Raw genomic sequence first — 24,964 nt, forward strand, 5'->3', positions numbered from 1 at the left:
GTAGGAGTTTATATTTGGCCAATGAAGAAACTAAAGAAACTATTAAGCCCAACTGGTTCAAAAACTTACTTGCCCGTGTCAATTGCTTTAAATCACATTGATATATCATCCAATATTTTTTTTTTTAATTTATTGTTTTTTATGCCTTCTTAAATTAATTGTATATGTTTCATTGTTTCAATATATTATTATGTACATAGCGGTTGCTTAAAATCGAGGATGATTTTACTGATCATTTGGAAGGAAAATACTGAGCTTAAATTAGCAATTAATAATTTTTTCTTCCATTGCTTTCGGAATGATTGCTTGTCAAAACAATCACGTGGTTTTTTTTTTTTTATTCAATCCCCAAAACACGGTTGTTATCCTTATCACCGCCATGCTACACGTTTGATACCATAATATTAGTATTTGAATTTTGTATCAGACATCGTGACCATAATATAATTCACGTTTAATGTCTTATTTTTTTCACTGGATTTTACATCGGATGCAAAAAGCGCCACAGCCATCAGCATGAACATTTCCATAAACTTAGCGTCAAAGAAGACCAGGCATGCCGTTCTGAAACCTTCATCCAATCCGCCGATTATTTTTACTCCTGGTGAAAAAATTAGAGACCAAACAGGATTTATGAGGTAAACATTTGTATACACTTATACATTACTTTTTTTGGAGAATTAATAATATAAAAAGTATGAACTATCTCATAGTATAATCTTTATAAATTATTACACAAATAATTCTATTAATATAATAATATTAAACATTAAATAAGAAAGCTTACTATTTGGGTTTTATACATGTATTAAAATATTAATTAAGGTATTTTAGTATGTTTAATGTTATCATTATTATAAGGGAGATTACATTTACCTACTAATACTGCCTTTTCTTACTACCTAAAGTTTATTTATATTATATCTGATCTATTATTTAAAAACTATTTTAATAAATTGTATAAACTATTACTAATATAGAGGTCATGGAACTTATGTATCGGCGGGATCATTAAAAGCAACTGTTGCAGGAGTAGAACAGAATATAAATAAACTAGTCACAGTTAGTCCATTGCGGTGTCGATACAATGGAGAGATTGGCGATGTAGTAATTGGCCGTATCACAGAATTGGTGCATAAACGTTGGAAAGTAGATATAAATGCTAGATTAGATGCTGTGCTATTACTAACATCTATTCAACTACCCGGAGGAGAATTAGTAAGTTATAAATTTAAAAAAATTCTGTAAGTGATGTCACTGATTTTATAAAATTATGTTTATGTTATGTTTAGAGAAGAAGAGGTATGGAAGATGAACAGTCAATGAGAAGTTACTTGAGCGAAGGTGACTTAATTAGTGCTGAAGTTCATTCTGTATTTGCTGATGGTTCTTTATCATTACACATGCGAAGTTTAAAGTATGGCAAGGTAAAAAATTGTATAATTGCTTGTTTTAACAAAACAGATATTTAAACTAAATGTTTTTTTAACAGCTAGGACAAGGAGTATTAGTTAAAGTACAATCTAATCTAATAAAACGTAGTAAAAATCATTTTCATAACTTGTCAGCTGGAGTTAGTGTTATACTTGGTAACAATGGTTACATTTGGATTGAACCAACAAACGACAATAAAGATCCTGTTGGATTTGAAGTTGATCTTCAACAAGTATTTTATTCATTAAATTAAATATATTATATGAATAAAAATATTTAATATTATTCTTTATTATAGGTCGTTGATATTGGTGATAGACAAACAATATCGAGAGTGCGTAATGTAATATTAGCATTATCTTATTATAAAATGCTTATATATGATACAAGTATACAGTATGCATTAGAAGAATCAAACAAATATACTGTAAGTATTAATAGTAAAATATGAATAGAACAGTTTTATTGTAAATATATAATATCAAGTTTTAGTTAATAATATTTTCATAATTCTGAAACATGATTTTTCCCAAAATTTAATTAATGAAAAATATATTACATAAAATAAGTATTTTATTAAAATATAAAATATAATAAAATGAAATATTAAATTGATAAACTATAAACTATAGTTTTGTAAAATATGTCTGTCTTAAAAATATTACTACAATTAATTTAATTGTTTAATTTTAAATTGTTTTTGTAAGGCATGTATCTAGTTAGAATTTAAACATATCAATAATTAAATAATTAAAAGAATCATAACAGAATCTTAAAATCTATAATATACTTTAGAGAAAATATAAATTACTAATAATATCCTGAAATAAATATTTACAAGATAACCAAATGTATAGGTAAATGTTTTCAATGTATAGCAATACCTAATAATTAAAATATAATTTATTTAAAAAAAAAATTAAATAACATATTCCATTTAGATTTAAAATAAATTATTATTTGTATTTTATTTTTATAGATGATTTTATGAATAATAAACCATAAAAAATCAAATCAAAGAAACATTTATTCATGATAATATTTTTAATATAATTTTTATAATTAATTAAAGATTCTCAATATCACAATTTTTACTTATCTAATTTCTGATCTTAAATATAAGCATAAACCTAAAATCTGATTCCAATATTACTAAATCGAATTAACATTACATCATAATTCTATACTTTTGTCATTAATATTATTTACTTGTATCAATTGAATTTTAACATCTATTATAATTAATAAATTACCATGTTGTAATGAGAAAATTAATACAATTGTGTTTTACACTGTATTAAATTTAGGTATGTTTTTTTGTCTTTTATAATAGTTTTAGAATTACTAGGATAAGAATAATAATTTAGGATAAAATGTACTATTTATGAGTTATATAAGTAATGGAAAATAAGCTTAGGAAAAAAAAAAGGTGACAAAAGCAATTTTAGTATTTTACACTAACATTTATATTTTAATTTTCATTATTAGATCTTTCATTTTCACTATAACAATGACAAAGTTTTAAAATTCTGATTAAAGTACACAATAAACATCAAAAACAATTTTATTACAAGTAAATTTTATCGAATATCGGCTTGTACTACTTCCATTTCAATTAATTAAGAATGTCATGTACTTACTTACGCTTATACATTTATCTTGATAAAATATGTATTAAAAATTATTCAATTTTATTTGACACAGTATTTCTATAAAAACTTGAATTATATCTATAGTAATTAATGTCCTCTTTGTTTTATAGGTATCAGATTTATTAACCACAGAAGCTTGTTATGATATTGTAAATCTTACACGCCATCGTTTACAAGCTATGGATGAATAATTAAGGAAAAAGCATAAATACTATAATCAATAATCATATAGCAGAATTTTGAAGTATTTATTTTGAAACTTTTACTTTTTATATGACTATAATAAATAAAAATTTTATACTGTGATATGTTTTCTAAAAATAATTATGAATCAAGTTCAATAAAAATTAAAATTAAATGGTTGACAATATTAAGTATAATAACTATACATTTTAAATTTCCCAATAAATTGTTCCTTTTTTAGTTAATTTATGTTTAAATTGTGTAAGTTTTTTGATTTGTCATGAATGATTTCACATTTGAGTACTCCGACATTCAATATTACATATTTACTAAACATTCATTAAACAACAATTAAAAGCTCTTATATAAATGTCTAAATAATAAACAATCAAATCGTTTAATGGACAGTACAAACTGAAAAAATTTTTTTTTACTCTTTTTTTCTTTTATAAATTCTTATTGAGCATTAGGCTAACATTACAATAAAACTTTTTTTATATTCTATAAAATACCAAAAAAGTATGCATTACCTAATTATTAGTAATTATAGATAAATATCAAATAATCGTGTTCCCATTTGTTAGGTTTATTAGGTTTAATATTTCAGCTAAATTATTAGCCTATTAAATTAATAATTTCTTAATAATATGTAAAATTAAAAAAATGATTCAATTATACAAATATTAATTACTTCATTAAAATTAATAAAATCTAAAAACTATAATATTATATAAGTGAATATATGAAAATAATAAAATTGTGAGCGTAAAATTATCGATGATAAAGAAAATTATTTTCAGGAACTAAATGTTTTTATTAGAATGATTTCCGAAAATCACTTTCAATTTTTAAAATTGATCGACAATACACTTATATAACTAGAATAACAAATAAACCATATAAAGCTGTAAACAATAATAACATGTTAAAATATTTTTCTAAAAAAACAAAGGTTACCAAATGTCATGTATTTAAAAATATAATTATAATATTGTTGACTAGGTAACTACATTGTTTATTAAAATATTATGTACAAGGTGCAACATACAATATATAATTCTCATCTTTATAAAGAAAAGCAATATTACTTGGCTAGAAATATTAAAAAATTAAAATAATTAATATTTTTATGGTACTTTTTGAGCATTATATACAGGAAAATTTGTTACACTACAACTGTATATAACACTCGTTACAATAATTAATATTTAATTATGATAAAAAAAGAAATATAATTTATATTCTGTACGCTGAACATTACACATAAATGATGTACATTAAAAATTAAAAAATTTAAGATTGAATTCTGTTTCTCTCAAATAATTACTACACAAATCAAACACCTATACTGCATACATTATTACTCAAACAAATGTTTATTTTATAGTACTGTGAAAAACGATTTCACAAAAGTATTCACCATACTCATATTCCCTGTCAGACTGATATAGTAATTATTATAGTAATATTATATACAAAATAAATACTAAATGCTATATCTTTGCTAGCTATATATGTCTATGACATATACAACAGAAATTCATTTTTATATTTGCACCCCCAATAATGTCCATGGCGTTATTGTGTTATAACATCGCTCTAAAGTACTTATCTAAATAAATTGGTGTTGTCAGCCACTTATCAGTCTCGCTAATAAATATTATAATTTAAACTTTGTTGTGACATTTTATATTAATTCTCAATGAACTCTGACTTAACAAAATGAAAGTTATTTTATAAAATATAAACAATACATATGTAAAACTATATCCCCATGTCCGATGAGCGTGTCTTGGTAGTAAATAATATACTACTACATGAGTGCGCACTTCTCTCGTATCTTACGGCCGCGCATGGACTTTTTTTCTGGCTGTAACGATATGTTCCTATTCTTCTCCAGATTGAGAAGCTCCTGAAACAGCTCCTTGACATTATGGTTGGTCTTGGCTGACGTCTCCATGAAATGACAGCCCCACCGTCGAGCTTCAGCATCACCTTCTTCGGCTGAAACCTCTCGAGTGTCATTCTCATCACACTTATTACCAACCAACATGATTGGTATTGATGGAAGCTCCGATGCACCTTTAGTCTCTTTGATGACCTATCAACAATTTATTATTTTAATCACAAATAATATTTTTTATTTGGATTTAAAATTTATGATAAACTGACTATTACATATTACTAGAACAATGCTGAACTAGCTACAAATTAAATTTTTTATGGATTCAGAATATAAATATTTTTTTACTTTTATTCAAAAAATAATCATTTTGCATTTTATTAACACTTAAACTTTGTAATAAATTGTATACTTTGTGTTATTTCTTATTACTCTTTCTGATCTTGATATTAACAATGGTCAATAGATAAATTTATTGTAATGCTACAAGTCTGGTAGGTACACACATTTTTTTCTTATCATACTAGGTATAAATAAATAAATATCTAGAATTACAGAAGCATAAAACTTTATCAGTATGTATTAGCTTAATCTCCCCCCCCCCCCATACACTAAAATAACATAAACTGTCTTAAGTGAATTATATTTGAATCTACCTATTATTGTCCGAAGACTTATGGGCAAATATACATAAACCGCTTAGAGAAGTTGTCCTATTCATATTCGTAATATGTAGGTACCTAAACACGCCTGCCTAGTACCTGTCTTCCTCGAATAACGAATTGTACAAACAACATTTACAAGCAATGTTGTTTTCCCGCGGGGACGAGAAATGAAAGCAACCGAAAACCTTTCATTCCCCTCCTTTCATACGCCTTTAATTCAATCGATAAGCATGCACTAGTTTTTACTTTCTAGTTTCCACCTATGTCATAGTACCTATAGATATTTGCACTGTTTTCAGTCTTCTGTGAAAAAAAAAATTGAAATTTGGAATACAATTATTGGACTTGGACGTATTGTACCACGTCAATCTATCTAAACGATTTCGGCCGACATACACATAATAATATAGTCTAACCCATCGGAATTCATTTATTTACACAACGAAGGTCAAACGATAGCACGATAGCACGAAACCACGTTTATGGGCAATTTATAACTGCACAAAAATATCTGCATGTTACAGTTACCACGACAACGACGGGTTGACTTTTAAATTTGGTGGAATAACGATATTAAACCGCAACTTGATTGATATCGATTCTCAAAATACCTATACATATCGGCCGTATTTTATAATAGATACCTACGACCTATCTATAAAGTTATTTAAGCTAGCATGTGTCTTCCTTTAACGCGGCTGTTATTGAATAGCCAAACACACATAAACTAACTTAACCTGCCGCGCTATTTATCGGTGAGAGAAATATTAATTATTTTGGTCGGACAGTTGTCTAATGTCTTATTGCCGCCAATGTGTCTGTGTACCTACGATATGGTACCTATAACAAAATATGTAGACCGCAACCAGAAAACGTTACATTTAGATCGTTTTAAATTTACCACGTGTCAACAAAATAACGATGAAAACTTATAAACTAAACTCAATAACACTGCACAGGACTGTTCATTTTGAATACAACGAATGTCAACGATTTATCATCGACAATGGCGACGATCACTATAAACGAGTAGTGTTACAGATGCAATATTTAATTTTGGAGGGCAGTGCCGTGGCGAACGATAGTAGTCCGTAGGATGTAAATTTACGGGTTATCGATATTTGGATATATTATGTACATAAAATTTGTCTTGTATTTTAATGTAAAAATGTCACTGTCTGTTGATACTTCCTATTTCAAATTTTATTTTTGTGCAATACCGTTTGAAACTGACAGCCCAGCCAATGATTCATGCAGATAAGTAACATGTTGTTTAAATCTGGGGTAAGCAATGTATGTTATGTATGTGTTGAGTTTTGATTGTTGCGCGTTTATTTGTTTTGTTTGTATTAAAACACATGAATTATGAAATAAAAATGCTAAGATTTTCAACTTTAGAAATAGTTTTCAATATAAAATTGGATCTAAATGGTACTTGAGGAGGAGAGGGTAAAAAATGAAAAAATCTCAGTATTTTTCATAATAATGGAAGAAGACAAAACAAAAGAAAATAAGAAAGAATGGGAATTTCTTTGTAAAACCAATTTTTGACAAAATAGATTTTGTTTTTTATTGTGATTCAAAAACAAAAAACCGTAAATACCTGCTTGAAATGTTCAAAAAATATTTTTATTATTTTTTGTATATATTAAAATTTTATATGAAATAATTTATTAAACATGTCTAAGACATTCATTATTTTAGAAAATACTAACGTTCTTGAAAATATTTATTTTGCATAATTTTAAGACGTTACAGTAACAAAACAACAATATAAATTTTATTGATTATTATTATCATACATTTTTTTTTAAATTATTTTTAATGATTACATCCATTTTTAATTTTATATTTTGAAGCAGGATATTATTCCAAATATTTTGATCTATTAAAATCGAATTTTTAGTTGGTACCTACATTATTGGTTGTTATCGTCGATCACATCGGGTAATGTATTCCATTAATTAATTAATTAATAAAAATATAACCATTTTTAAAATTATATCATTGTACTGAAATTATCGTATTAATCCAAATCCGTTTTTTATACAATTAAATATTCCAAAAAATATGCTTTAGAATAAAAAATAAAAAATGATAACGATCAAAAATAGTAAAACATAATTTATTTAGAAAAATGTCTTTTCGTTATTTAATCTCTTAAAATCTCTAAAATAAATATTTTTAAAACGTTATTAGTTTAAGAAATAATAAAGAAAACCCTAAAAATAGAACCAATAAATCTATCACCATGTTTTTATAAATATTACTTTGTTATAATTTAAAAGTATTATTCATGGGTTGGTATTTAAACTTTAAACGTACCTATATTATTTTATTTTATAAACATAATGATATTTTCAAATGAAATGCTTTCGACACTAATTAATTCAACAGTTAGTATTACTACTAGACAATAGTAAAATAAACTATTTTGAAGTAATATAAGTATATCAAATTAAAAATTTGATAATGGGCTGACAGACCATTTTTTGTTATAGATGACATGACACGTTCAATTTAAATTTAGTAATAAATCATTGTATGAGATGATAATTGATTCTGAGCGAAGACAGTACAATTTTATGATATTAAAGATTTCCAAACAATTATTATTTAAAGAATAATATTTAAAATTATAACGAATGTTCTTATTCCTCTCTTCTACATTTATTTTAAATTGTAATGAGAATTTTCAATTATCACCTCCCAAAAGTATAAACTAGATCTAATTTATTACCACAAACCACCCCTGAAGTTGATGATCGGAGCATTTTTCTACTAGAAAAAGTGCCTTTGCTAAAAAAAAAAAATAAAAAATAAAAACACCCATTATTATAAAATCAATACATTCTTCGCTCTACCGAGAATCTAAGCTAATAATTTGTATACCTACATCACTGACATGAATTTTATTTATAACAGGTACCTTTTTCTCAAATTTCATCTCATATTAAATAAGAACAATAGTAATCCATCATTTTGGTTAGTTTTACGGTGTATTCAATAGGATGGATGGTAGGTTTAATGCGAATTGAAAAAATACGTCATGAATCTGATATGCACTATAACTTAACGCATAAAGGAAAAATAAAATATTTATTTTACTTCAGAAGAAACTTCATTAAATTTAAGAATTACGGATGGATATGTATTTTTTTTAATGCTATAATTTATTTAATTATTATTACTTGATGTTCATTGAGCATTATTTTTTATGTACAATCAATTCTTATCATTATTATTATTCGAATTCATTAAATTTTTATATTTTTATACGTCAAACTTTTTGAACCACTGAAAATAAAATACCATATAGGTAATAACGAAATTCGAATTATTTAATTTTTGTTTCTTTGAAAGATAATAAACTTATCAACTTTCTGTTTGCCAAATCGCTAAGGGAATTTTAATTTCGGGCGTGACAAATATCTTAGCGACGATCTTATAAACGTATACAATAAAAATATTGGATCAAAACCAAAAAAACCCCAAATTAAAATACAAAAATTGAACATTATAAGCAATATGAAAATTTAAATTCATATTCTTATACAGTGAACATTTAAGCAATTAACTATTTGATAAAAGTATTAATATAGACAATCGACAAAATAATGATTAAAATTTATAAGATAGCTTATAGATTATGCTCCGATATTCGTTTATTATCATTATTTCATTTACTTAACATTCATAATTCATATATTCTGTTGGAGTGTCTATAGTCGTGTGAGTTCACCGCGCACACAATATTTTATAAATGTATTTATGTTGAATATGTTTTTAATAATATAACACTTTACACTAAGGCCATATTACACGAAAATGAGGGTGTGGCGTGGACCTGGGCCAAGATGTATGTTCAACAATAATGTACATAAAAACGATTTTTGTTTTAATGTAGGTATATACTTAATAAGTTTACAGGCATAAAAAACATAATCTTAATTTTATCGATCACCGTTGGAACTTATTTCTACGCGCACCGCGCAGTCACGCGTGCCCAAATAACATGATTTGCTTAGTGTTGGCATTTTCCGCAATACGCATTACCCTACATCACTACAGTGTATAACATATTAATATAGGTATATTATAATTTATAACATGGTATGATATTAATACTTAATAATAATAATAATAGTAAACACTTTATGTACGGTTTACCTATTTCCTACATTCCAAGATTGGTATAACACTATATTATAGAATATCACAAAGTTATAGACTCGCATCGCAATTGTACATATTGACGTAAAACGACGATAACGATCCAGCGAACATGTCTGACCTATATCGCGTGTACGATTATTATGATATAATATACTGTATAATCGTGTGAGCATACACAAAAAGACTGGTATAATGGTATATGTATAATGGTATACGTATCAACTGAATTAGTTCTGCGCAAAAACCAAAACCGCACATCTACCATCTACGTATATTTACCTAGTTCTATTATGTCGAAGATGTTACAATTATTTTGAATTAATTTCGTAGTAGATAATATCATCATCGATATTTAAATATTATTTACTAAGTATAGAATCTTCGAAAACTTAGATAAACATAACTAAAACAGTCCACTTCGTCTTGACACCAAGAAAATGGCCGGTGGCAACTACATTTTCTTAAGACAGTTGCTGCACATCTTCGCGTGTCCTGTACTCCTGTAGTATTTTTGTACAATAATTTTAATTCGTCAAATCATACTTCTGATATATTTTATACTAGATGGTTACACAATTATTGCCTTAACTTGTTAACCTAACCAAATGAAATTGCAAAGTTGAAATCTTCAAGATTTTTGTGAACTTGTTAAGACTAGGTATAAATGTAAATAAGTCCAATCGATGAATTCTGATTACACCGTTAATTTGAACTCGTTGAAATACGTGTGTTTAATGATACAATACATTTTAAAATCATGGGTGGTGTGATAAACTTAATTTAGGCCGAGGAGTTTTCACATATAAATATAGTTAGAGTGATATCGTTCATTGACACCTAGGGAAAATCCTGTACATTGTGAATTATAATACTATATATTTTATTTTTATTGATTATTTTTTTCTTGTCTATCACCCGACAAAATGAAGCCGTAAATTAGTTAAGGAACCTTGTTTTTTTGATAACTTTACAAAACATAAGACAGTAAACGTACATATATTTACTATTAGTAGTATACATGAACAACCGGGGTACTAGGAAAATTTTGTGGCTTGGCTTTTAGTATTACCAATTACCTGGTTGGTTAGACAGCTGTCGGCTATAGTCTATATGTAATAGATTTATTTGTATAATTTCATTTGGTATTAGTTTTAGAAATTTTAACTTAACACTGTGTAAACTTGTAAACAAATTAGTTACTTTAATAGTCAAATATGCCCAAATAAAGTTATATGTTGAGGAGTTTTTAAGCTACCATAGAAATTAATATTTATCTATTAAAAAAATAACATTGATGGATAAAATCCGCGAAAAGCTTATTTATTATTTAACATCTCCTCCCTCTTAAATTGCGTATGTGTTGACATAAAGATATTATCAATAAATATGACCAGGACTAACAAGATTTTCACTCTGAAATGTTTACCCATTCCGACCCCACTAATACTTCTATATATCTACTACTAATAGAATATACTTTCACACCGTTGCCTCAAACATTTTGGTGTAGTCTTTTGGGACGTTCAATTTTTCCACGAAATCGACCTTACGTTTACCACCAGTATAATAATGTACATACCTACATCAATTTTCAGCTTTTAAGCTTTGATAACCGGTTATAATAAAAAAAATATTACGTAGAGTTATTGATAATTGGCTGTCATTTTGAAAATAATTTTAAATCTAACTAAAATAATCAAAATTGATTACTAATTAAAAAATATTAAAGAGAACATATTCAAGTAATATACTTGTAAATTAAATAAATATAGAGGATTTTATAATGTTATTATTTTATTATATAGTAATTAAAGCAAGCATATTTATAGGTATATATAAAAATAAATATTAAATTTAAATTATATTTACACAGAATAATTCACCACGTATTGTGAAAATATTATTTACGCGCGATTTATTATAAAATTTATCAATCATTACAATAACGAGTTATTGGGTTACCAAAATCTAAAAATTAAAATTGTTCTAAGTGGAAAACGGAAATTTACCTAAACCATATTATATTATACTGGTGGTAAACGAAAAAGTTGATTTTGGCGAAAAATGGCGACGCCCTTCTCGTTTTGCCACATACCCATAACCCGGTGACGCGGCACCGATGTTACGTTCAACAATATGACACTGTAATGCATGTACGCACCTGCCATATCGGCCGGAGTTCCTCAAGTGACTGCCTGGACGTGCACGAGTACACTAATATGAACGCGTGGCCTTTGGACATGGACAACCGTTGCATGGCGGGGAATTGATGCGACCCCGTCGTGTCGGTGATCTGCAGCGTGCAGATGTTCTTGTTGCAGCTAATCACCTGTCGGTACGTGTCCTCGATGGTCGGTATATACGATTCCCGGAACGTGCCCTTGACGAACCGGAGCACCAGCGAGCTTTTGCCCACGCCACCCGCCCCGAAAACCACCACTCGGTAGTCGTTGCTCTGTTCCGGCATTACGACGTCGTATCGTGGCTATTGCAGCAGACTATTATACGTGCTGGACCTGTTCGATTACATTGATACGAAAGTCATTATTATTATTAGGTATTATTAATTATGAATAAACTATGAATACGATATGATTTTTTTTTTGAATGATTTATTAAAATATTTGAGATTTATTTATACTTTATACTTTAGGTCTTGTGATGATAACAATTATTAGTGTACTTCAAATGAAAAATTGTCCACAACAAATCATTCAGTAGACAATTCAAAGTCAAAATCAAAATTCAAACTTATAGTATCTGAGTTACCTATTTAACTTTGTATACTAAGCTTATAGAGTACTGAGTCCACGATGATGAATTCAGAAGATACCTGTGATGATTTGCACATTTCAATAAATAATTGTTTATCTATCAATGCTTATAATTATTATTTTTTTTTTTTTTTTAATGGTACAAGTATAATAAATACTAGATTCCGTGATAAATCTATTTATAAAATTAAATATAAATAATAAATATATTAATAAAATCATTTTTAGGACTTTTATTCTTAATATAAATATATTAATAATCGATGTACGTCTTTTATCACGTATAAGTATAATACTTAAATTTTCTATATCCAATGTGTATAAAACAATATATTATGACGTTCATTTTATGTTATCAAAAAAAAAAAAAAGGAATATAGTTATACCAGAATATTATTCGTTCATTTTTATCAATATCACACTATATATCTGAATTAACTACCTTATACTTTTTGAAATTCTATTGTTTTACTTCGAATTTTATAACCGTAGATGTCAAACTGTCAATTGCATCGAAATACCAATGATAGTTAGGTACTAGGTCAAATTCGATGTTCCTGGTAAATTATAGGTCTTGCTATTAAACCTAAAAACTGTTAAATTCCCATACAGTGTTGTAATTTTAAATTTTCAGCTTTAATATTAATTACTATGATTGATGATATCAATTTCAAATATAAATGTATGTATTTAACTGAAGCTTATGTACTTAGACTAATTAATACAAATCACAAATACTATATTGTACCTGTACATAATATATATATATATAGATACTAAAATATTATCAATTAAATAAAAATCAAATTATATATATTTTTATCAAATGTGTATACCTATATTATGCAGTAATAAAGTATTTATATTTTAATTAATTATTATGTAAGTATCTACTTATTTTGTATCTTATATTTATGTAATACAATTTTAAGATAAACCATGCTTACTTTTGAAATAAATCAAAAGAAAAATATTAACCACATTCAATTTTTTTTTAATTATATAAACCTTAACAATATTCACAGCTAGTGACAGTGTTAATCTATATAACCTAACCAGATAATAGTATTATTAATAATAAATCATTATCTCATTAAAAATCAATGATTTTATAATTCAATAAAAAAAAATCTTACGTTATTTATCTGGCGAGATTTTTTTTTTATACAAATTATAATTAATTTAATATTTTTTTAAACTTAGTTAAAAGTTTTGACATGTAACTTTCATACGCAACTTGAAAGAAACATGCTCATTTTTAAAAAGTTATAGAAGTTAACTTAAATTTTTATATTTATTTTTAACAATTAAATATTATTTTTTTTTTTATTAAAAGAACAAAAATAAAATAATAACAAACTTTAAACAATTTTAACAATGAAAAAAATTATCTTGGTATTTATCTCGAATAAAAGTAATTTTATAATAAGCAATTAATAAATAAAAAAAAAAGTGTAGGAATAAAAATAAAAATATGATTGATTAAATATCAAACTCAAGAAGGCACTATAAAAAAATTATTTTCTCAGTAAATAAAATACAATATTATAATATTATTACTTATTTTTATGAATCATTAACTCAATTATTATATACATAAAAAATATGTTTAAAGGAATTTAAATAAATATCTCAAATCCATAAATATTACGTAATTAAAATTTTTATTAATTGTCAATATTCTTTTAATAATAATTATGTATATCAAACAAAAATATGTTATGAATTATGATATATATTCTATTATTGATTAGTTTAAGTTCTTAGTATATTAAATCACACTCATTATTAATACGTTTTTAAAAGAATTATAATTTTAAAAAAAAATTTATATTTTTATCAGTTTTGTATAATGAATAATGACCGATAATTAATGATATTAAAAATAATCTTGGACTAAGATAAAAGTTATTTATAAAGGTGTATGGTTCTTCGGTATTAAGTAGTAATCAAAAATAATTCTCTTTCTTGATCAATATGTTTAAAATCCTTCCTATTGTGTAACGCCGTTGTCAAAGTCAACTGGATGATTTATTTGAAATAAATCTATTGGTCCATTACAGTAAATCGTTTTTTTTTTTTTTAAAAGACGATGTAAATGATTATATATTCAGAATCAGTTAAATAAAATAAACATTTAAAAAGTTTACTTATTCTTTAAATATAACAGATTTAGTACTCGTATGAAATTCAAGAATTAATTATGTACTTATATGTTACTCTTAACTGTTAACTTTATTACAGAGATATAAATTTTTAATTTGATTTCAATTACCAGTGTTCGTGTATATCTATAGAGTAAATTTCAATTAAAACAATAAGAGTAATTTTGTACATTTTAATATACAATCTGTAATAAACTACAATAATAAAAAGAAAATTTAATTTAATTTAAATATAATTATTTTATTTTATGTAAATAACACAATATCATTTAAATTTGTAAAGACATTATACATTAAATAAACATATTGTTAAGATTTAATCTTTATAAATTGACGTCTTTCTTTAAAAAGAATAAGAAATTGTCAAATTAATATTAATTATTCAACGTTCAAATAAATAAAATAGTTAAGTTTGAAATAAACAGCTGAAAATCGTTTTGATTAAGGCGACTAAATTGTTTTATTGACAAACGACCGGAGCCACATACAGAAAACAAAGGAAAGCCAGAAAATATTCCACTATAAAGTATAGAAGCGTTGTTTTTTTCTTTTTGTTTGCGAAGAATGTATTGAAAGTTTGCATTTTGTTGTTTTCCAGTAACCCACCCACTCGTAAACCTATTCATTCAGTTATTCAGGTAAACTTTCATCAAAATCCGTCAACCTTTTAAATAGGTTATTGGCGGCGCACAAAATAAACAAACAAAATGTGGGTCACCAAATTAAAAAAAAAACATGTCCCTATTGTCGATATACTTATAACACACGTATACATAAAGACGTACGCGAGATGAGGTATTATTTTTTTTTATTTTTCTTATACTTAGACCATGAACTTATAATCGGCTATTTAGCATTAGACATTATATGTATAACATACAATACGCATGTTAATAATACTCGTATATCATGCTTGGTGTATTACGATCAAATGTAAGGAAATCGTGGAATTCTCGAAATCATGGATATTGCCAATACGGCGTGCAGAGGTGTAGCTATAAAATTATTTATAAAATCGTTCTTCTGAGTATAAACTTCACCGACCTTACAGCCGCAAAACAATAAAATATATGCACTAGCACATAGACCATCACCGTCATTCGGTCGGAAACGTCTAATCGCGATCGGAATAATTTTGGCCGCTAACGAATTCCCCCCCCCCCCCCCGAGTACTACCTACATTTCTCGCTATGTCATCGGCGAGAAATCGTTCAACCCCAGGAGATGCATCAACCTATCTGCACACAGCAACTGTACACTCGAACTACCCGACGGACACTTGCACGCGCGTAAAAATTACACGATTTCGTCACTGCGTCCGTCGTTATTATAGCGAGTGTTTGTCGTGTATTTTAGCGTCGACGAAATTCGACACTTATCCCGCGTTCGCCGACCTCCTTAAATCACGCGAAACCCGTTCGAAGTACGCGCAGTTAACGCGCACGCGGTGATCGCCGCCATACGCGACGCGGTCGCGGCGTAACGACATACGTATGACTTCGTATGCAGACAATAAATTAAAATAATAATAATAATAATAATATGTAATATTATACCCCGCCGAGCAGCAGTTCGTGCGCGGAACATTTGAGCGCCACGCACGGCTATACGGCGGGATATACCTACCTACCTACCTACGTATTATTATATTATATTATTATACGTACGTGCACGCGTGTATCGATCGTTTTCGCGACGCATAATATTACGAGTAGAACAGAAAGAAAAAAAAAATAAGAGAGAAAAGACGACGTCTTTTCGGGAGGTGGACGTAATGATACGGTAATTATGTTGGCGCGGACGTTTATATTAAAACGCGTAGTACGCTGCACACACACACACACACTCTCTGGCCGAGTCGTACCGTTTTCGTATATTGTTACGTCTTGATGACGCACAGTCGTGACAGATAGCGAATGCGTTATGATGATGTCGGACGACATGACCTCGTCGAAAACCGCGTAGGAATTTCGTTCGGGCGGGTACGACTACGGTTAGGCGTTGTTGTCGTTAACCTACCTATTTTGTTGGCGGGCTTGCGACGATCGCGGCGAAGGGTCTCTCCCGTAGAACTCTGTGCTCGAGTTATTGTTCCGTTTTGCTTCCGAGACGACGGGAAAACAACAATAAACAACGTCGACTACTCCGCGCGACGCACAACGCAGTAACACCGTTAAAATAATTACTGACCTGCGATCACGTTTCCCGTGTCTACGGTCCCACTGGCGCGTCCTCTTAAGACGACTATCGGACGCGAACCACGGGCGGGCGTACCGCGGCCGTGTTATTGTAATCACAGATGTTCGCCGCGTCCGCTATCGTCGTCGTCGTCGTCGTCGTGATCGCCGTCGCCGTCGTCGTCGTTAACGTCGCCTCCGTCGGTTTCGTCGTGACGCCGACGTCCGCCGTAGCAGCAGCTGCCGCGGGGGAGTTGGTCGTATCAGTCGTCGTCTCGGTCGCCGCGGCCGACGCCGCCACGTCCATAACCCCTAACGCAGTACAGTTGTGATCGGCGCGTGGCCAGACGGCGGCGGACGACGGACTGGGACACGCGACTAGTACTCTACTGCGGGGTACACGCGCCTGCGACGACGGACTACGCGGTGACCGCGGGGCGCGAATCGGAACGCTGGCGGGCCGCGCGTACGATATCGCGGCGGCTGGCGAGGGCACGATATAATAATGTATAGGTATTATGCGATTATCGCTCTGTCGTCGCGCGATACTATTTTTACTACGGTTATATATTATTTTACACGTTCTCGGTGGTTCGGCGACGAGATCGCGCGCGCTCGCGTGAACGACAGTTTATCGTACGATCCGCGTACACTGTGTGTGTTGCGTGTTATCGCATTATCAGGCGCGACCGTATACTACTGCGTGTGCATGGCGGACGACCCGCTCGCCCCTCTCGGCATCAGTCGGCGTGCGCTCGTCCCGTATGGGATACCGTCCGCGACGCGTTGTTATCAACTTTTGCGCGCGTGACGTGCCCGACGTGCGTTGTATTCGACGTGTGTTCGGTCGGACGAGATATTTAATAAAGAAACAAACAAACAAACAAACTGTAATAATAACTGCAACGACGGCGGCGCGGCGGTAGTAGTAGACAGTAGTAATAATAATAATAATAATAATAATAAAAAAAAATAATAATAAAAATAGTAACAGTAATAGTAATAATTTCGAGCACACGGCGGTAGGAGCGCGACGCGTCGACGGCGGTCGTCGTCCTAGTTCGGGGGTTGCCGACGGATTTTATTTCGTTGTTATTATTTTAGATTTTTTCCTCTCTTTTCGCGTTTAACGTTTGCGCCGCCCGCGTGTGTGCGTCGCGCATCGGTTGATCAATACAAAGACGTAGTCCGAGGCGGCAGTAGACTTAGGGGTGCGATTGTGTGTGTGTATGTGGGGGGGGGCGAACGGGGGTAGAAAAGAGCGGGGGTGGGGGCGGGGGGGGGGGGGCTAAACGGGTACGCCGGAACACCCGACTCCGCCGAGCGGTCGACCCGGTCAACGACGTGTACATAATAAACGCAATATGTGTATAATATTATATACATATATTATCTTGCACAGGGTGAATCGCTTGTCCCAACACTCGGCCGCCGTCGCGTACTTTTCCCTGCATTGATATCGAATTTTTTTGCGTTTTTACGTCCTAGCTGGTGGTATACGCGCTTAAAGGCCACGTTTTCGAGCACTAGGACGCTTTGTGGCGTTTAAACATAGACTTTTCGGCCGCGGAGTTATTAAATCGTTTGTTCTTCAAATGAGTTGATGAACGCCATCTCCGGCGGCATCCTTTTATCGCGGTCTCTCGAACCGATATATGCTTTCTGTGCACATTTAAAATTACTAAAAATCGAAGAGAAATAAATCTATTTATATTATGTCTACTTGACTGATTAAAACTGCGATTGACGTAGGTAATACATTTTATAACACTAAATATCGTGTACCTAGAGCGTCGAGCAGAATAATAAAATTCTATTTGCGATGTGTCAAAGTGTTTAGAAAAGAAAAAAAAACGTTCTCGGTGAAAATAAGAGGCGATTCTCGCGAAAATAATAAAACAGTATAATATAGTGACAAGACTGCACTCCTCAAACGTATTCTATTATATTCTATCATATCCGCGCGTTGCACAGTATTAAAATAATACATTCTCGTATTATGACGGATGGAATGCCAGAAACCGTCCCGGAATCGAAATTCAAAATAAAATACCTATCCACGCGTGTAATGATAAGTAACACGATAGGAAAACTACCCTGTATACACGTAGGTTACGTGACGTCACGTCAGTGGAAAAGCAGCAGTAGTAGCAGCAGCAATATCAGTAGCAGCAATGTCAATGATATTATGCGCTTGCGCTCGCCCGCCCGCGACTCCAGTGGCGGTTGTATTATTACGATACACGCATAATATAGTAGCCGTGCCGCCGCCACGAAACAGGCGATTCTCTGCGGCCATTAATGGAGACGAAAATCCTCCCGTTTCTCCCGCCGTTCTTCGCATCATCTGCGGCGGCGCGTCCCGTAAATATCGTAAACTATATGATGTATATTATAAAATGTATATATACATAGGTAATATTATTTTTCGGCGAAAACGAAAATGCTCTTTGAACGAACGCAACCTCGCACGAGTACTATGTACACAGTGCTGTGTCTCCATTGATGATTTTTTTTTATGATTATTATTATTTCACTAGTGCGTAGGTTTTTCACGCTAAACGTAAATAATAATAATATATGTGATGTCGTTTAGAAAAATTTTGAAATAAACATTAAGTGTAAATTATGTTTTGTTCTCGAGACACTATTATATGTATGTACTACGGTGCTTGCTGGTTGCGAGTGTGCTTCTATAGCTGGTTATTCATCCGTTAAATCTATTGTCGTCACAATCGTGTAATAAATTACTATTAAATATTTTACCAATAATTAATAGATAAACATATTTTGTTAAATGCTTTATACCTTTATACAGTATTAACACTAACACAACATAATAATTATTCTGTGGGAGATATAAATATGAATTTTTTACATCACCATATATTATTTTACAATCTATTCTAGTGACTATAGAGTATAGTTATTTTCGTTCGTTTGTTTATTTTTGTTTTCAGTATACTTAGTTTTCTTCTTTAATATAAAATATTAAAAATGATTGTTGAATAAAAACGTTTTATAAATATTTGATATTTTTATTACATACACTAGCAAAAAAAAAAAAAAAAACTAAATTAATATTTACAAATTCCGATTTTTTTTTTTTATTAAATAAAAATCAGTGTCTTAATAATAATCATATTATTAGGTATTTAGGTATGTAGACATACAAAAATTATTATGATATTAAGACAGGCGCCCGCTTGACCTCGCAAACGCGAATGTACCGAGTTTGACTATACATCACGCCGTGTGACGAGTAAATCTCGTCAACAATTTATTATACTTCATTATATTTATTACATATAAATCGAATATTTTGATCGAAATCATCACTTTTTGACTCCATTCCGCGACTTGATTCTTAAAATGTTCTTGATTTTATTAAACTAAAGGTACATATCATAAATTAAATGAAAAATATATAATTAAATACCTACTTTATGTGTTTATTGCCTTTAATGCCAAACACACCATTGTTTCATCGTTCCACAAAACTGCCTTTAAACAATCACTTCCAACCAAAAAATATATAGTTATCAATTTAATTGACGCAAAACCGTGTTTTATCTTTTTGCAATGTCATCTAGTTTTATAGTATAGCGATCAAAACAGAATTCATGTTTTATATTACTAAACTAAAAATGACTTCAAGCTAGTATCAGGTAATTGTTATTTCCCCAGTCATGTAGCTTAAACTTAAATTACGTTATAAAATATTTTACTTTTATTTCCTTATTATAGCGACAATCAATATTTTATTATACAATACAGCTCTAAATAAATTTTAAGCCATTATACATTTGCATTAAAAATAAAATACTTAATATTATTTTTAGATATTATACAAATACCAGACACGTGTAAATATTGTATACGCATTTTACGTATATAATTTACAAAATGATTCATTAATCATTTACACACCATTATTTATTTTAATAATTTAATAAAATTCCAATTTTTAAAACTTTTAAATATATAGTCTGAAGAATAATATTTTCTAACACTAAAATGTTTTATATAATATAAAGTTTAATCTGTGGCTATACATTCTTTTTTTATTAAATGAGTATCAACATTTTCACTGTAAATTATTAAGTAGATAATTTTTTTTGAAAAATTTGTTATTTCTATATTAAAATTCAAATAATTAGTTTCTGGTATGTCTATATGTCATAAATTCAATGACCAATATCCTTAAAAATATTTTTACAAAACTATAAAATTTATGTACGTATTTTACATTTAATCTAACACTTATTATAATCAGATACTTTAAAAATAAATAAAATGTCGATTAATTAATATAATTTTCTAATCGTACTATGCTTCATATTCAACACATATTATCCAAACCCAAACCTATTGAAAAATAGACCTATTATCCTCAGTACACAAACTGTTAACTTCATATAGAATATTTTTATCGAGATATTTTAACGTAGAATCAAAACGCTATGCTAAAATATTAAAGAAGTATCCTGTACAATATCAACTTTTTTTCATATAAAAAAATACTCTTTTTCTTGCAAATTTTTAAGTGAGTCTTTGAAACATTTTTATATGTCTGAATCATAATTCTAATGAATAGTTTTTGTTTATCTTACTTTGTGTACCAAGGATAATAATTAATTAAACGTCAATATACCCCGATAAAAATATTCTAACCATAATATTCTCAACAAAACATCTAAAAATCAAATATTATCCCATTGAAAATAATCCTAGGAAAAATATTTCATAACAGACTATAATCACTATTAGAATACGAAACATATAATTTAGAATATTTTTAAACTGAATAAGCAACTTATAGAGAAAAAAATGCGCAATTTCAAAATTCATATCATAAGGTAAATTAAATAAAGTGAATACGATAGCTTATGATACACGTTGCCATTATCAAAAGAACGATTTACACATATCACTTTGGATAAAGTGCGAGTATTTTAATTACAATCACAACTTTTATAATAGATTTCGCTGATATTAAAGTTTTGAATTATATTTATGCAGAATATTTTGTTATAAAATATTTTTCTGGGGATATTTTTATTTTAGAATATTTTGTCGAGGATATAATGACTATAATATTCTTACTGTGATATTTTGATGTGTCGCCTAACGTTTTATACTTTTATCGCCTAGAGTGAAAATGGGGTGTGGTCAAAGGATGCTAGAGTTCTTTAACGTAAATTTAGGTCAGAAGAATATATTTAAAATTTGATTTCCATTATATAATATAACGCTCAAAAAATGATTAATCATTTCTTAAATATTTAGAACTAATAATTTTGAATAGCATTACGTTATTTAAATTCTTAAATAATTTTTTTAATCATTCTATATACCTTCGTATAGTTCTCATTTTCACATAAATCTTTAAAATTATATTTTAATTAAACTATATTTATTCAAAACAACCTATGTTTTATAGTTATAACATGCCTTAAATAAATATACATAAATTTGTTTTATCTTGATTTTATATTTATGTTTTGCTAGTTCAAATATAAATTACCATTACATAATATGAACATAAAATATTTGTATGACTTAAATTACCACAAAGACAAAAAAGTAGGTTAGTGGATACCGAACTGCTATACATTAGATGTTGAATGGGTCACTATTAAAATTGTTTTAAATTTAAATTCAATGACATATTATTTCATATGAAAAACGATTCTGAAGAAAACGGTTTACCAGCCTATATCACTAAGTTTTTTTGATATTGCTATTTAAATCAATTATTTTACTTTTAATATTTTAGTTAATAAATATATTTTTTTTTCCAAAAATACTGAATTTATTATATTATTAGTATTTAATCATTATAATAATAAATATACCTATACCATATTATATCAACTTAAATAACTCAAAATCATCTTTTTATAAATACTATAAAACTGTAAAATAGATTCATATTATCTAAAAATAGATAATATTTTAAAATAAATCAAAAATCTTATTACATAATATAGTAAAATTCATAATAATATAAAATACATAAATGTTTAAGTTTCCATAAATAATGTTTATAAATTTATTAAAAAATAATTAACGATTCATTATTTGTCATTGAAATAAGTAATTTCGTCCAAATTAAAACTTAAAATTTCTATAAAAAAATAATTATCTTTGTACATTTTGAGATTTAAAAAAAAATTCCGTTCTTCATTAATTTTTTATTTATTTTCTCCAATTATAAAAATAAATATTGGGAATTTTTAAAAGTTTGACCTCTTTAAAATATAAATCACTCTTATTTTTGAAAATTGGAACATTTTATCAAAAACTTATTCTGTATTCATAAAAAAAAAAACACATCATTGTATAATTAATACATTCATCGCTTCGCTCAGAATCTAAAATAAAAATGTATAACATTAATATTACCATCATTTTATGAGCTACATTTTATACAAGATATAGATTCTGAGGGAAATTATTATTGTATTAACTATTGGTTTTATAATGATTTGAGTGTTTTTATGTGTCTACGCATTCACATTTTAACGTTAAAAGTGATTCCTGATAGCAAAACAGATCTAGAATCTGGATGGTTAAAAAATATTTTTAGATAATTTTGACATCTTAATAGAAATAAATATTTTGTTATTTATTTTGAATTATAAGAAAATACAATTTCAACACTATGTAGTATATAATATACATCATAAATTATTAATTAAATATTAATTCGAATTTCCTTTCTGCTATGAATATATTTATATTTTTTACTATCGCCATTACTTGAACTTCGCTTAAAAATATTTCAAATTTTTTAGTTAAACTTCAACATAATATATTATTAAATAATAATTTTTAGAACTTGGATGTTTATTACTACGTATTTTAACTCGAATTATATCAAAATATTACATTAACTCCATTTATGAAGTCTCGATTTTAAATCTGTAGACGTATTTTGCATATATTTGCATACAATGACTAGCTATTTTTAGATTTTGTAGCAAATTTAAAGATATTTATGAGATTAGTATTATATTGTTAATTTTTAGTAGGTACGTACTTTAACAATTCAATTATCGTGGAGCAGCGTTTTTCAATTAATTAAATTTTTTAATTTATTTAAATCGTCAAAGAAGTTATAAATTTGAATTTAAAAAAAAAAAAACAAAATTTTAATAATTCAATATAATCCTTATATTTAAAATACCTACTTGTTTCAATAAATAAAAAAAACTATTTTTGAGCTTGCGTATTTTTTAATGAAAACATTTTTAATTATTTTTTTTTAAAATACATACAATATATTTTGTTATTAATTATTAGCATAATTTTACATGTAATTTTTGAATAATCTACAATAAATTTTAACTTTTAAAGAATATATTAGTTTTCAAAAATACTCATATTATTAACAAGTCAATTAATATTATATTAATATTACGTTAATAATATAAACTATTAAACTGATTTTTGATAGGTTTTGATTTTTGGCTAATTATTTTTCGTTATTTTTTTTTTTTTTTTCATAAAAATGTATAGAATGAACTGTAACCAAATTTAAAATAAACTTCTTTTTAATACTTAAATAATTTTACAAAATAAAAATACATAAATATTATATTTTACGATTCCAAAAATTAAAAAATTAGTTTTACTAATAAAAAAAAATAAATAATAATGTACAGTATTTCTATGAATTTAATATTTACCAGTTAATTTAGTTTCGAATAAATAAATTACATTTTTGTAAGCTTCCAATATTATATAATAAAATATCGTGTACCAAACTTATATTATATTATGCATTCACTGCGACTTTGGTTTGATAAAAACTGAGTTATTATGATGTC

At 28.2% G+C, this 24,964-nt stretch overlaps 2 protein-coding genes across 3 annotated transcripts; one reads left to right on the forward strand and one right to left on the reverse strand.

Moving 5' to 3' along the window:
• Positions 1–402: 402 nt before the first annotated feature.
• On the forward strand, positions 403–3,362 carry LOC112602606 (exosome complex component RRP4). Its single transcript, XM_025350773.1, has 6 exons — positions 403–638; positions 981–1,218; positions 1,293–1,427; positions 1,493–1,666; positions 1,733–1,861; positions 3,197–3,362. Exons 1-6 carry the CDS (start codon positions 517–519, stop codon positions 3,275–3,277), a joined length of 879 nt encoding a protein of 292 aa, XP_025206558.1. The 5' UTR covers positions 403–516; the 3' UTR covers positions 3,278–3,362.
• A 987-nt stretch (positions 3,363–4,349) lies between these two features.
• LOC112602526 (GTP-binding protein Di-Ras2) lies at positions 4,350–18,204 on the reverse strand. Of its 2 annotated transcripts, none has more exons than XM_025350638.1 (3): positions 17,143–18,204; positions 12,175–12,529; positions 4,350–5,370 (listed from the first exon to the last, which is right to left on the reverse strand). In XM_025350638.1, the coding sequence occupies exons 2-3, from the start codon at positions 12,478–12,480 to the stop codon at positions 5,083–5,085; spliced, it is 594 nt and encodes a 197-aa protein (XP_025206423.1). In that variant the 5' UTR covers positions 12,481–12,529; positions 17,143–18,204; the 3' UTR covers positions 4,350–5,082. The 2 variants fall into 2 exon arrangements, with proteins under 2 accessions (XP_025206423.1, XP_025206422.1); XM_025350637.1 differs by having other exon boundaries at positions 16,972–18,204.
• Positions 18,205–24,964: the final 6,760 nt, after the last annotated feature.

Source organism: Melanaphis sacchari, unplaced genomic scaffold, assembly GCF_002803265.2.
Source record: "Melanaphis sacchari strain LSU unplaced genomic scaffold, SCAv2.0 Contig8_pilon_pilon, whole genome shotgun sequence".
Taxonomy (NCBI): Eukaryota; Metazoa; Arthropoda; class Insecta; order Hemiptera; family Aphididae; genus Melanaphis; species Melanaphis sacchari.